The sequence below is a fragment of the Chiloscyllium punctatum genome, chromosome 12 (genome assembly GCF_047496795.1).
Source record: "Chiloscyllium punctatum isolate Juve2018m chromosome 12, sChiPun1.3, whole genome shotgun sequence".
Lineage (NCBI taxonomy): Eukaryota > Metazoa > Chordata > Chondrichthyes > Orectolobiformes > Hemiscylliidae > Chiloscyllium > Chiloscyllium punctatum.
The window spans coordinates 53,809,016-53,824,796 of record NC_092750.1 but is presented as its reverse complement, the minus strand read 5'-3'; the positions used below and the strand labels follow the sequence as shown (position 1 = coordinate 53,824,796).

The 15,781-nt window shown below is 41.1% G+C and overlaps 1 protein-coding gene across 15 annotated transcripts in view; it reads left to right on the top strand.

The window, feature by feature from the left end:
- LOC140483855 (contactin-4-like) overlaps positions 1-15,781 on the top strand; it is a 2,466,301-nt gene that overhangs the window by 1,460,156 nt on the left and 990,364 nt on the right. For all 15 annotated transcript variants that reach the window (XM_072582595.1, XM_072582599.1, XM_072582606.1 and 12 more), the window contains one exon: positions 10,824-10,950. In XM_072582595.1, the coding sequence (XP_072438696.1) occupies positions 10,824-10,950 (127 nt within the window). The remainder of the gene's footprint in view (positions 1-10,823; positions 10,951-15,781) is intronic.

Below are 15,781 nucleotides of genomic sequence, written 5' to 3'. Positions count from 1 at the left end.
TATTGAAGTCCACATAGATCACACCCACCACTCTGCCCTCATCAATCCTCCTTGTTAGTTCTTCAAAAAACTCAATCAAGTTTGTGAGACATGATTTCCCACGCACAAAGCCAAGTTGACTATCCCTAATCAGTCCTTGTCTTTCCAAATACATGTACATCCTGTCCCTCAGGAGTCCCTCCAACAACTTACCCACCATCAACATCAGGCTAATTGGTCTATAGTTTCCTGGCTTGTCCCATACACCTTTCTTAAACAGTGGCGCCATGTTAACCATCCTCCAGTCTTCCAATACCTCACCTGTGACTATCGATAATACAAATATCTCAGCAAGGGGGCCAGCAATCACTTCCCTAGCTTCCCACAGAGTTCTAGGGTATCCCTGATCAGGTCCTGGGGATTTATCCACTTTTATACATTTCAAGACATCCAGCACATCCTCCTCTGTAATATGGACATTTTTCAAGCTGTCACCATCTAATTCCTGACATTCTATACCTTCCATGTCCTTTTCCACAGTAAATACCGATGTAAAATACTGGCTTACTATCTCTCCCATCTCTTGTGGCTCCACACAAAGGCCGCCTTGCTGATCTTTGAGGAGCCCTATTCTCTCCCTCATTACCCTTTTGTCCTTAATATATTTGTAAAAACATTGTGTATTCTCCTTAATTCTATTTGTCAAAGCTATCTCATGTCCCCTTTTTGCCCTCCTGATTTCCCTTCTTGGTATACTCTGACTGCCTTTATACTTTTCTAAGGATTCACTCAATTTATCATGTCCATGCCTGACATATGCTTCCTTCTTTTTCTCAACTAAACCCTCAATTTCTTTAGTCATCCAGCATTCTCTATACCTACCAGCATTTCCTTTCAGCCTAACTGGGATATATCGTCTCTGGACTCTCATTATCTCATTTCTGAAGGTTTCCCATTTTCCAGCCATTCTTTTACCTGCGAACATCTGCCCCCAATCAGCTTTTGAATGTTCTTGCCTAAGATCATCAAAATTATCCTTTCTCCAATTTAAAACTTCAACTTTTAGATCTGGTCTAATCCTTTTCCATCACTATTTAAAATCTAATAGAATTATGGTCGCTGGCCCCAAAGCGCGCTCCCACTGACACCTTTGTTAGCTGCCCTGCCTTATTTCCCAAGAGTAGGTCAAGTTTTGCACATTTTCTAGTAGTTACAGCCACATACCGAATCAGAAAATTTTCTTCTACACATTTAACAAATTCCTCTCCATCTAAACCCTTAACACTGTGGCAATCCCAGTCTACGTTTGGAAAGTTAACATCCGTTGCCATAACCACCCTATTATTCTTACAGATAACTGAGATCTCCTTACAAATTTGTTTCTCAAATTTTCTGCTGACTGTTAGGGTCTATATTATAATCCCAATGAAGTGATCATCTCATTCTTTTTTCTCAGTTCCAACCAACTGACTTCCTTGGATGCATTTCCAGGAATATCCTCCCCCAGTACAGCTGCAATGCTGTCCCTTATCAAAAACATCACTCCCCCTCCTCTCATGCCTCTGTTTCTATCCTTCCTGTAGTATTTGTATCCTGGAAAATTACGCTGCCAGTCCTGTCCATCCCTAAGCCATGTTTCTGTAATTGCTATGATATCGCAGTCCCACTTTCCTAACCATGCCCTGAGTTCATCTGCCCTCCCCGTTCAGCTCCTTGCATTGAAATAAATGCAGTTTCATTTATTAGTCCTACCTTGTCCCTGCCTGCCCTGACCGTTTGACTCACTTCTTTTCTCAACTGTACCAGTCTCAGATTGATCTCTTTCTTCATAATCTCCCTGGGTCCCGGCCCTCCAACTTACTAGTTTAAATCTTCCCGAGCAGCTCTAGCAAATTTCCCTGCCAGTATATTAGTCCCCTTCCAATTCAGGCACAATTTGTCCTTCTTGTACAGGTCACTTCTACCCCAGAAGAGATTCCAATGATCAAAAAATGTGAATCCTTCTCCCATACACCAGCCCCTCAGCCATGCATTCATCTGCTCTATCTTCCTCTTCCAACCCTCACTAGCTTGTAGCACCAGGAGTAATCCCAATATTACTACTCTTGAGGTACACGGTATATTCTTGCCATCACAAACTATTTCAGCTCTCATTTTGAATATTTACTTAGAATCGTAGCGATCAATAGCACGGAAACAGACCCTTCAGTCCAACCCATCCATGCCGACCAGATGTCCCAACCTAATCTCGTCCCATCTGCCAGCACCTGGCCCATATCCCTCCAAACGCTTCCTATGCATTTACCCATCCAGATGCCTTTTAAATGTTGCAATTGTACTCGTCTCCACTATTTCCTCTGGCAGCTCATTCCATACAAGTACCATCCTCTGCATGAAAAAGTTGCCCCTTATGTCTCTTTTACATCTTTCTCCTATCACCCTAAACCGATGCCCTCTAGTTCTGGACTCTCCCACCTCAGGGAGAAGACCTTGTCTATTTATCTTATCTATGCCCCTTATGATTTCATAAACCTCTATAAGGTCATCCCTCAGCCTCTGACACACCTGGGAAAACAGCCCCAGCCTATTCAAACTCTCCCGATAGCTCAAATCCTCCAACCCTCTCCTTTTTAAATTCCTGCGTAACTCTCTACATTCTCCCTTCAGAATCTTCTCCTTTTCCCTTCCAATGTGTACAATGACCTCCTGCTGGGCCCTCTCCCCCTTGAGTACATTCTGCACCCTCTCTGAGAAATCCTTGATCCTGGCACAACAGAGGCAACACAGCCTTTTGATTTTTCACTGCTGGACTCAGAAACATCACTCTGTGCCTCGGACTAGAGAGTCTTTTCTCACTATTAGTACTTGTATACCACAAAGAGTGACCTACTTCTCCCCCCATGCAGTGATCTCTCTCATAGTATAATCCAAAAATTAAATTATTTAAGGTTCTACTCCTTAATTTAGTATCTAACCTGTACAAACCCACTTTCCTGGTTATACCTATGCTGTTCGTACCCACATGGACCTTGACCACTGAATCTCCACCTCCCACTCCAATTTCCTTTCCAACCTGAGGACGTTTTCCAAACCTTGGTAGTGAGGTGGCAACACAACCGTATGGACTCTTAACACTTGCAGCAGAGTAGAGTACCAGCCCCTTCACTACTTTATCTCTATGACTTCATTTCTTGTTCCTCCCCCCTTTCCTGTACTAAGATACAACTATGGTCAGTTTGTTCACCTATCCTGAGCCTTTTGTTCCTATCCAACCGAGCTGAAAGACTAAAATCTATCAGACAATCACAAAGGCTAAGACTCCTTCACTCCTGCTTTCTGGGCCCCTTACCCACCTCACTGACATGAATGTGAATACCACAGAAGACCACAGTGCTTTGGTGATGAAGCTTCCAAGTGAAGATTGGGAGATTTTCACTCAGCAGATCAGTGAACCAGAGACTCCTCGTATCAAATCAGAGAATTTATGGAAATTAAGAATTCTTTCAGAGATAACAGATCAATCACAACTCCTCATATTTTACTCTTTTCCTCTGTTTCCAATATCTTGGCTTCGTTTATCAGTGTTGGTCATAATACCTAGAAATGTGCAACTAAAGTATTACTTCTATGCATATGTAATTTATGGCTAATTTTATTGATGACCATAAAATTGTATTGTGTAATTTAGTTTTAATGCATTTGTTATAATAAGCTTTTGGATAATTGGCTATTTAAAAAAGTCTTCATTTTTCTTGGAACATTTTAAGCTAAGGTTATTTATGGCAATTAATAATAGGGCTGAAAGTACGATAAAAACAATTTGTGTAATGATATTGAGGACATATAATATAGTCTTTCACTTGTCAGAATGTCTCTCTATTTTCCAGTGTTCTTGGCATTTAGTTTTATCAGTTGTGTATCTGGTAGTGAACTTTGATTTTTTAAAAATTTTGTTGTATACATCAAAGCATTTCCTGAATGATGTTCCATTGCATCAGGATCAATTTTCAAATTACAGTTCAGAACATCTACTGTGTTTTAGTCCAAATAACATCACAGGAATGAGTTATACCAGTGTTGATTAACTTGTGCCTCTTCGTATCAGGCTGATTTAAATGAGATTGTTTCTCTTTGTATTATTCCTCTATACTATTGTCTCAGTTGCTTTTCATAAATAAATGCCTACACATAGTTTTTATTTTCTATTTCTTCAAAAATGAGATTCCTGGAATGCCAGATTACATTGAATTTCTCATACTGGATTGAGGCAGTGGCTTCTGCATTTTTCTTCAGGAGATGCACTGCCGAATAATTGAAAATCCATTGTAAACTCAGTCACTCGCTTAACGATGGCCTATGAAGAAAAATGTATTGACTCGATTGACAATTTTCATGGCAGCGTATTGGCTCCATCCATTCAAAGACAATAAAAACTGAAAAAAATTTTAGAATTGTATGTGTTATGACAGATCCTATGGACATGCACTCTTCAGAATAAAACAAAGGCTCCAGAAGTGAAGCCAGTGGGTAGTCAGATTGACACCCAATTGATTTCAGTAGAATTTGCTACCCAAAGATTGTTCATATGTTTTTAGAAGACTTAAAAGGCTGAGATGGAACCAAATTATGAGCAGGAATGCAGTTTTTTGTGTTGTAAAGTTAATTTATTTTGACAAAGGAGAGGAACAGCACTTGATGGATTGATAATCACAAAGGTCGTTTTCAAAATTGTAACTCTGAAACATGTGCCATTTTAGTAAAATCCCTCATTTTACCTGTGATTAAAAACTATATTTTATACCACATCAATTCCTTTAACTGTGAACTGCATTGCCGGCATAGTTGGAGTTCAATGAATAATTAAGTTCTTGGTACAAATTGTAGTCATAAATCTTCATTTTGGCTCTCCTCATGTGCCCTGGTGAGTTATTGCTAATCATACAAAGTGTGCAAAAGCAACTTTCATAATTTTTGAACACTGCACAAATAGTTCAACAATGTTTAAAACCCAAAGTAAGAAATCTGAAGATATAAGTATCGCATACTATCAGTCACAAATGTTCTCTTGGGAATCTGTAAGTTTGCTGCATTTCGGGCTGTTGTAATTCTGTCACACTTCAGCTTGATTTTAATAGAACATATAGTTAGTTTCAGACCTTGATTCATCTCCAAACCTGAGACTCCAGACTCAATGGAGAGAATGGTTTCATGTTGCATTGTTTTATGCAGTGGCATGGTGGCTCAGTGGTTAGCAATGCTGCCTCACAGCGCCAGGAACCCAGGTTTGATTCCAACCTCTGGTGACTGTGCAAACTTCACACTGACATTCTCCTGGTGTCTGTGTGGGTTTCCTCCCACAATCCAAAAATATGCAGGTAAGGTGAATTGGCCATGCTAAATTGTCCCATTGTGTTCAGGGATGTCTTGGTTAGGTGCATGCGTCAGGGGCAAATGTAGGGGAATGGGTCTGGGTAGGTTACTCTTTTGTGAACCGAATTGTGTGCCTGGAATCTGTTTTGTCTTACAACAGTTCATTTATTTCAAACTGTTTCCACTTAATAAGCTTTTCATGTGCTTCACTTCAGATGATATTTCACAATTACATCAGGATTCAATAATTTGTCTTCGTTTCACTGCCCTGAAACTGAAACTACAATGAAAGGTTTGCAGTCTCATGAGAAATCATCTTTTAAGTGTCTGCATCCTCCATAAATGAAGTTGGATAAATTACAGAGAAATAAAATCATTACTCAATCGTTCAATAGTGAAAAGTGGCCAACACTCTCTGTCTTATTTGACGGGATGAGAATCTCATCAAAGGAGGATGGCATTAAATTGGTGACGCCACTTTTGGAATATTATGTGCAATTCTGATAGGGTTCTGAAACTTGATAGGGTTCAAAATATATTCACAGGGATGTTGCCAGGGTTGGAGGGTTTGAGCTACAGGGAGAGGCTGAATAGGCTGGGGCTGTTTTCCCTGGAGTGTCGGAGGCTGAGGGGTGACCTTATAGAGGTTTATAAAATCATGAGGGCATGGATAGGGTAAATAGACAAGGTTTTTTCTTGGGGTGGCGGAGTCCAGAACTAGAAGGCATCGGTTTAGTTTGAGAAGGGAACATTTTAAAAGGAACTTCAGGGGCAACTTTTTCACGCAGAGGATACTGTGTGTATCGAATGAGCTGCCAGAGGATGTGGTGGAGGCTAGTTCAGTAATAACATATAAAAGGCATCTGGATGGGTATATGAATAAGAAGGGTTTAGAAGGATATGGGCCATTTATTGGCAAATGGGACTAGATTAGGCTAGGATATCTGGTTGGCATGGACAAGTTGGACTGAAGGGTCCATGACACTAATTGAAGCCAAAGACAGAACAGTGTGCAAGGTGATCATTGACTATGTTGGCTTGGTCAGATGTACATAACTGTCCTCTTCAATTGTGAACTTAATTCTTGTGCGGCCATCTAAAATAATGCAAGTATCAACTGAAAACTGCCTTTCTTGCTGGGAGTAGTCATTTGAATCATTGCAAGCATATTATAAACAGATTAGAAATCAGACTTTCAGAAAACCTTGACCTAGATTCTTAATGTCAGTGAAGTGAAAATGAAGAATACTTAAAATGATTCAAGCATTTACATGTGCCATGGAAGAAACATATGTTGTAAATGATTGGCACCGAATTTATGTTAAACACAAAGTGAGATTACAAATGATGTTCATTTATTTTTTCACAATTAAGACTGCAAATGCAGGTGTGCATGGATGTACAGCGAACATGAAAAGCTGGAACATGCTTTTCAGGATGTGCTATTCTACTGTATATTTTATTAACCAGTTCTGAGATGTTACCCCACACCTCTGGAACAGGTGGGCCTCCAAGCTCAGGCACCCTGACACTCCCAATACACATCTGCCCTCCCCCAGCTCCCCACGACATCACCTCCACGTTCTTGCCAGATACTACCACTGCACCACAACAACCCTTGTTAGTCCAGTGCAAGCTGCGTGAATAATGGCATTGCACCTTCTGGTTACATTTTTAAATAAACCAAATGATGTTCCATTCTTGTACTTAAGTGGTAGACGCAGAATAAGCCTTCCGGATAGTCAGGACGTTGTAATCTAGGAACAATTTTAACAGTGTTATCAGCCTTAATTCACATGAAAAATTCTTTTTGTTCCCCAAATGAACTTTTACTTGTGAGCAAACTAAATTCTTCAGCATTGAATTGTTAAGGTTTTTTTTTAAATGTTCTGTTACTTTTTGCTGCCTCTTAACTGTGTTTTATTTTCTTGGTCTGTTGTTCAGTTCACTCATCTTCTACTGCTGGTTCAGATCTGAACTTTTCATTCAAGAATTTTTAATTTGATTTTATTCCGGGACGGAAAATGGTTTGCCAAATTTTGCAGGTCTTAAATACAGTCGTTCTTCTGTACCCACCGGGGATATGTTCCAAGACCTACAATGGAAGCCCAAAACTGCCGATTATAGCAAACCCATTCATTTAAATGGGAAACATATCTCGCCAGCAGCCCCCAGTCTCTGGTTCTGGAATGTTTCATGTAATATGTTCGGGCTGTGGTAAATCACGTGTAACTGAAACTGCAGAAATTGATTCCACGGATACAACGGTTGCCCAGTACCTTCTAACTTACGTCAATAAACTGTCAGCAAAATTAAATGGGCAAAAGCAAGCAGGGCATTGGTCAACCAGCCACAATGAAGTCTGGTCCAATACTTTCACTTTGTTGATTCTCATGAATGCAAGGTCTGAGTAATGGGGAGCATGGGACTGGAATGCGGGGTAAATGCTAAAGTTCTTAAGTATCTATTCATTGATCCTTGGACTTTTTTCTGGCCTAATCTTTGCACTGGCTACATAGTCATAGCTCAGCTGAGCAAGGAGTTGCACACAAGGACATGATGGAATACCCATTGGAGCAGACTTTAGAGTCATGGCAATACAGCACAGAGCCAGATAATTTGGTCCAGCTCGTCCATGCCGGCCAGATATCTTGAACTGATCTTGTTCGATTTGTCAGCATTTGGCATATCCATCCAAACCCTTCCTATTCAAATACCCATCCAGATGACTTTTGAATGTTGTAATTGTACCAGACTCCACCACCGCTCTGGCAACTCACACCAGCCTCTGAAAAAGTTGCCTTTCAGGTCCCTTTTCAAGCTTTTCCTCCTTACCGTGTCCTCTGGTTTTGGACTTCTCTACCCGGGGCAAACACCTTGGCTACTCACCCTGTCTGTATTCGTCATGATTATATAAACCTCTCTAAGATCACCCCTCAACCTCCGACCTCCAGGGAAGTAAGCCTCAATCCACTCAGCCTCCTCCGATAGCTCAAACCCACTAATCCTCACAACATCCTTGTAAATCTTCTCTGAATCCTTTGAAGTTTAATAACATCTTTCCAATAGCAGGCAGACCAGAATTGACCTCAGTAGTCTAAAAGTGACCTCACCTATACAGCTGCAACAAGATGTCCAAACTTTGAGTATTGATTGTTGAGAACAAGCCTGCTAAACTCCGCTTTCTCCATCCTGTCTACTTGTGAATCCATATTCAAGGAACCATGCACCTGCACTCTGAGGTCTCTTTATTTGGCAGCACTCCCAGTGTCCTACCATTTGGTGTACAGTCCTGCCCAGATGTGCTTTACCTCAATGCAACACCTCACATTTATCTAAATTAAACTCCGTCTGCTACTCCTCCGCCCATTGTCTCATCTGATCAAGGTCCCATTGTACTCTGAATTAACCTTCTTCACTGTCCACTATACCACCAATTTTGGTGCCATCTGATAACTTACTAATTCTACCTCCTGTATTCACATCAAAATCATTTATATAAATAATGAAAAGCAATGGACGCAGCACTGATCCTTGTGGTACACTGCTGGTCACTGCCTCCAGGACTAAAGAATAACCCTCCATCACCCTTTTGTCTCCTGCCTTCTAGTCAATTTTGTATCCAAATGACTAGCTCCCGCTGGAGTCCAAGTGATCTCACCTTGCTAACCAGTCTACCATATGGAACCTTGTTCAACGCCTTACTAAGTCCATTTAGACAATTGTCTATCAGTTTGCCTTCATTGATCTTCTAAATTACATGGCAAATCCTATACTGAGCAATCCTACACCTGGAATTCTCCAAAAGTTGACATTTAAATTGGAGACTTTGGAGGGTTCTGATAAAATGAAGTAAAATAGTTACTCAGGAAATGTTACACAATTAAATATATGGTCTAATTCCTGAGTGACAATTCAACAGATGTCATATTTGACTCTCATTTGCTTTCCCCTCCCCCACCCCCAGTGCATCCACTTCTCAAACTCCACTTCCCCTCCCATGTCCGACAGGGAACCAATCCCCTCCACACCACTGGACCTGATTCACTTATCTTACTACCTAGCCCCCTGGCATGCGATACTGTACAATCCTACTTATTTGTCACCTTACTTACCTGGCATCCTACTTAGCTGGCACCATAGCCCCTACACACCTGGCATCCTACCTTGGTACTCTACTCCTTCCTCAGTTGATACCCTCCTCTCCCTGCACCTTAACATTGCACTTTACCCTTTGACAGTGCCTGTCAATGTGGTGTCAGGACCGTTTAAATTTTGCCAGATGGCAACAGGCCACTGCTGTGAAAAGGGGATGTGGATTTCCTTCCTGTGACAGTTCTGCACTCTGAGAGAGTTTTCAGGATGGAAGTATGGCTCTGCAGTTCTGAGGGAAACCTGAGCATAAGCTCCTCTCAGAAAGGTGGTGGTCTTGCCTTTTGGTTTGAAAAAAACAAGTGCCAAAATGACAGTCTAAGTAAGACTGTCATTCCAGTCCTTTACTTCTAATGAAAATTCACAGCTGATCTTAGATGTTTAAAATTCAAATGAAGTCTGCTCATGACAGATTTTCTGAGCAACATATTTGTATGTTACGCGCTCCATTTTCTTATTATTCAGGATTTTAAAAACCTCTTATTTTGAGTGAAACAGATGGGTGGTAAATTTGACAAAAGCCTGAATACCAAGCAAAGTTATCTTTGAGAAACACATTGTGTTGTATAACACCACATGAGCTCTGTGACATTAAAAATGATCTTTTTAAATTAAATGTCTTTGCCTTTTTAGAGGGAGTAGCAGAGCTCATAAAATGCAGATGATTAATTATATGCCTTTCAAAAAAAATCTTCAAAATAGACTTAAACTATAATCATTGTACCATTAAATATTCGACAATACAATGAGTATTGTGTGCTGCAAATGATTTGATATATATTTGCACAAAGATAACATTTCTAAAACTAGAGCTGTTATTAATTGTAATGACGCTTTTAATTAAATGATGGCCGTTCATGCTGAATGTTTTTTTTATCAGACGTTCGCTTTTGAATTGTTAACATCAGATGTGATTTTGTAAGTATGGATAGTCACAGGTAGAAATGTCAACCTAGTTGACTAAGGTAATTTTGTTTTTCATTCATTTTATGCCCTGAATTTGGAAAGCAAGTGACAATTGAATATCCCATTAAATAGTTGTAATAGTGGTTTCACCTAAAAGCTGTTTGATTTACTTTTTTTCTTCCAATTCATTCTAGAAATGGAAACAAGGATATTAGAGTGCAGGAATGACATGTTGACAATCATTTTGATGCAGGACACTATCTTGTTTGAAATGGAACTGATGTATGTTTTCTGCATGCAGATGTAAATTGTTTTACAGTTGCTAAGTGTGTTATTTCCTGTTACTAATGGCACCCCTATTCTAACAATCCTCGTGTGTATAACCTAACAGAGTCTGTTTCTCTTTATTGACACAGGGAATGGCAAGCCACATGGGCCAGTTTTTCTCCATGAGCCGAATGACATTGTATTTCCTGTGGATTCTGAGGAAGAGAAAGCAACGCTGAACTGTGAAGCAACAGGAAATCCAACACCACATTATAGGTTTGTGACCGATGTCTTAATCAGTACTTTTCAGAGAAACGGTGTCCTTTTGAAGATTCATTGAAATATTCTATTAAAGTTAGCATGATTTGAGTCAATGTTTGCAACAAGGTCTGAATTCAAAATAACAGTTGTAAATAATCACATCAAAAGGATTAAAAAAAACTCAGTTTTGCACATCTGTCAAATGGTAATTAATTAACAAGGACTGAAAATAATGCAGCTTTCCTTTTCCCTCACTTCCACCGGACAGTAATCTTCCCTGTGCTTGCATATCCCATACATTTTTCCTCAGTCATCTTTTGAGAGCTTATGCTTTGCTGATGCCAGGATATACTGCGTTGGAGAGGGAACCAAAGTAGTCAACAAACTCTCATGTCGTGCTCTGAGTCATTCAAATAAGTTGATTTCAGATAGACATAACTGGAAAGGTTATTTATTCATGTGGAATCATGCAAAATATGTTCCTCAAAAAAAAAGCCAAGCAAGCTAAGAGATTTCTTTTGAAGCAAGTGATTGCAGCTGACTTGTTGTAATGTGATGTCAACAAAATGACTTGCAGATGAAAAATAATCATCCTGTAAGTTATCCCTTGATGGACACGGGACATGTAGTGCAATGTGAATGTAACGTTTTCTACGAATAAAATTCTGAATTTGATATATTTTACACATGCTCTTTTTAGTTTTGGAATGCAATCAATTTTAAGACAGGATAGAATGTGTGCCTTATCATTAGAAATGATCAAAAACAGTGCAGTGTTCTGTTGTGAAAGATTCCGTCAGCAAACCCAGCAAATCAATCTATTCTATTGTCCCAGCAATCCATTACTTCGTGTTGGTCTTCCATTATTTTTATTTCATATACCCCCATTTTTGGATTATACCTCTGCTTGCTCAAATGTGTTAGCTCCAAATATGGAAATGCTAGATTTTTAAAACTCTTCCTCTTGAATTCAAGTTCCCTCTTAGCAACTCCCCTATCTCTTGCTGTTCCTTGCTTTTGGAGTGCAAACCTCCGAATCTTTAGTCCTGGTTACATGCACATTGCTGATTTCTTTTGTTCCATCTTGGCCAGTCGTGCCTTTGGCTGTCTCAGTCACATGTTCTGAAACTCAATTCCTAAACCTTTGTGTGCCTTTCATCCCTCATCTGAGTTAGGTAAAACCTAACTCCTTAAATGGGCATTTGGCCTAATATGTCCCAGGATCCTCTCCAGCTCATTCACTATGGCCCCCCAATCTCTGCAGATCTTGTAACAGGACCAAAAGCAATGTGTAAGAGTGCCAAAACTGTTTTTACATTTGGGACACTTCAGGGAAGATCATTTCTTAAATGTCATTAAACTCTCTGGCACCAGATGGGCTCTGTGGAGGATCTTCAATTGCATTGCTTATACCTTATCGCACATTGAAATTTTCTTTATATTCCCCCATATATTCTCCCATGTTTCCGATGAGATTTCTTCCCCTAACTCCTAATTCCAAATCTCATGGAGTCTCTCCATATCCCCCAGGGCATTCCCTCTCTGCAGATGATATATGGTACTAACTGAGAGAGCACCCCCGCGTCGGTGCACTCTGTGTTCTATATCCAACTTGTAGGGCCGGGTCAAGTGCATGGTCTTCTTCTGTGTGTAATCCCTAACCTGGAAATATCAGAAAAGGTCCCTATAAGGGATTTCATATTTCTGACTTAATTGGCTAAATGACATCAAGACCTCTCCCTCAAACACGTCTCCCAACAGGACATCGGTTTATCCTGCCAAGCTGTGAAGCTGGAGTCCATTGACCCCGGTCTAAATCCTGAGGCTCCCACTAACTGGGTGAACAGCGACAATTTAGGCAATTGCCCTCACCCTGCCACATTATCCTCCATGCTTTTACAGTATATAAGACAATCGGACTTTCACGGTGCTCAACTACTGACCTAATCTTATCCATGAACAGTGAGTTTATGAGGGGACATTTCGCCTGCGAGGCCTCTACATCAAGCCACAGCGACTTCAAATCATTATGAACCCATTTCCCTATATATGACAGCAGGGTGCCTGTTTGATATCTCCTCAGATCTGGGAGGTCCACCTCTCCCCATCTCCCCCCCCCCCCCCAATATCCTGTGGAAGTTGCAACTTGTTGTGGTTCTGTTCGCCGAGCTGGGAATTTGTCTTGCAAACGTCTCGTCCCCTGTCTAGGTGACATCCTCAGTGCTTGGGAGCCTCCTGTGAAGTGCTTCTGTGCTGTTTCCTCCAGCATTTAAAGTGGCCTGTCTCTGCCGCTGTTGCAACTTGTTAAGTTTAATTAAGGAACGTTTACGGCACCACATAAATCATCCAAGCCATCCCGCAAACCTCCGCAGCAGCTGTTTGGGTAATAACAGCTGGAGCATCCTCAAAGGATAGAACAACCGAGAAAGAACATTCATTTTAATCAAAGCTATATGGCCGAGCTACAATGTGGGTCATCTCTCCCATTGCTGTAAGTCCTGCTTTATTCTCTCAAACAGCTGCACAAAGTTTGCTCTGTCCAGCTGCCAGAAGTGAGGGGTAATAAAAATTCCCAGATAGAGAAAACTTATCTGAGACCATCTAAAAGGAAACTCCATTCTGTCTTCCAGTTTCAGTACCTCAACCAATTCCCACACCATCACCCCCTCGCTCTGGCTGTCCCTCCCCCCACCAAAACTGCTCAATTTAACCCCATTTGTAATAAATGCCACCTTGGGGTTTTAATATAACACTGCCACCCACCTGGCGAAGGCCCCTCCCAGACCAAAGCGATCTCGAACAACAAAGAGATATGACCATTCCACCCGATCAAAAGCCTTTTCTGCATCCAGGGAGATCACCAAACCTGACAAATTTGCACTATATTCAACACCCACCTGATGTTGTTGGAGGAGCTGCAGCCCTTGATAAAACCCATCTGGTCCTCTTTTATAATAATGGGCAGCACATAATCCAGTCTCAAAGCCAATACCTTTGATAGAATTTTAAAATCCACATTCAGCAACGAGATGGATCTATATGATGTGCAATCCTCGGGGTCTTTCCCTTTCTTTAAGGTAAGGGAGATATTAGACTTCCTAAGAGAGGGTGGAAGACAGTTCTGGCTGTACAAATGACTATACAACCCCAGCAGTGGTTCAGTTAACATGTGTATGAACTCCTTGTAAAATTCATTTGGGAATCAGGGAGATGAAGGAGCGTCGCTCCGAAAGCTAGTACTTCCAATTAAACCTGTTGGACTGTAACCTGGTGTTGTGTGATTTGTAACTTTGTACACCCCAGTCCAACACTAGCATCTCCAAATCATTAGCACTTTGGAGCTGACCCATCGCCTCCTGCACCTCCTGTACTGTCAGAGCTGCGTTTAAAAGGGAGGCCTGATCTGCATTTATACTGGGAAGGTCTAGGTTCTCAAAGAAGGGTTCCATTTTCGCATCTTCATCCCTGCAGCCCTCCAACCAGTATAACTCCGCATTGAACTCTCGGAATCTGGCATAGATCTTCCTCAATTCAGGAGTGATATTGCCAGTTCTCTCCCTGATTAGTCTAGAGACTGCATAAACTAAAACTTTGAGAGGATGCGCCGGGAGACAGTATAAACGTTCAGGATGCAATTCTCTTTTCCATGTATCAGCGCCTTGAGAATGACGAACCGTTCCAAACGCATCCTTGATTTCATCTGTCACCTGAAAATGGACGTTCTTTCATACCAGTATGGCCACTGTTCTGCTTTTGGAGCTAAAGAACGAAAAGAATACCCTGTCGTATCCCCCCTGCTGTAACTTCAGATGTTCCCTATCAGTCAAACTCTTTCTTTCCTCAGATTTGATTTTCTTTTAATGAGTGAATGGCTCCCCTTTATATTCCAGGTGCACCACCTGAACAGATCGCTAGCCATGACCACTCACTGCAACCCACGGTCCCTGAGAGGAAGAAGCCCATTCAGTGTGTGACGAGTGGGGGAAAAAAATGGACTCTATTCCTTCCAACATTACCAAAACTACTAAAACTAAAAAGCTAACCTCTATCCCTAACTTAAACAGATAAACATAAAAAACACAAATTCCGAGAGAAAAAGCTTTGGGAAAAAGCTTCTTGCTCTCCATCCTGTCTATACCTCTCATGATTTTGTAGGCCTCAATCAGTTCCCCTCTCAATCCCCATCTTTCCAATGAAAATAATCCTCATCTACTCAACCTCTCCTCATAGTTAGCACCCTCCAAACCAGTCAACACCCTGGTGAACCTCCTCTGCACCCTCTCCAAAGCATCCAAATCCTTTTGGTAATGTGGTGACCAAAACTGTACATAGTATTCCAAATATGGCCGAACCAAAGTCTAATACAAAGTCTAACATGACCTGCCACCTCATGTACTCAATACCCCATCCGATGAAGGAAAGCATGCCGTATGCCTTCTTGACCACTCGGCTGACTCGCATTGCCACCTTCAGGGAACAATGGACCTGAACACCCAGATCTCTCTGAACATCAATTTTTCCAAGACTTTTCTATTTACTGTATAGTTCGCTCTTGAATTGGATCTTTCAAAATGCATCACCTCGTATTTGTCCTGATTGAACTCTATCTGCCATTTATCTGCCCAACTCTCCAATCTATCTATATTCTGCTGTATTCTCTGACAGTCCCCTTCACTATCTGCTTCTCCACCAATCATTGTGTCATCTGCAAACGTGTTAATCAGACCATCTACACCTTCCTCCAAATCATTTATGTATATTACAAACAACAGTGGTCCCAGCATGGATCCATCTGGGACACCACTGATTACCGGTCTCCATTTTGAGAAGCTCCGTTCCACTACTA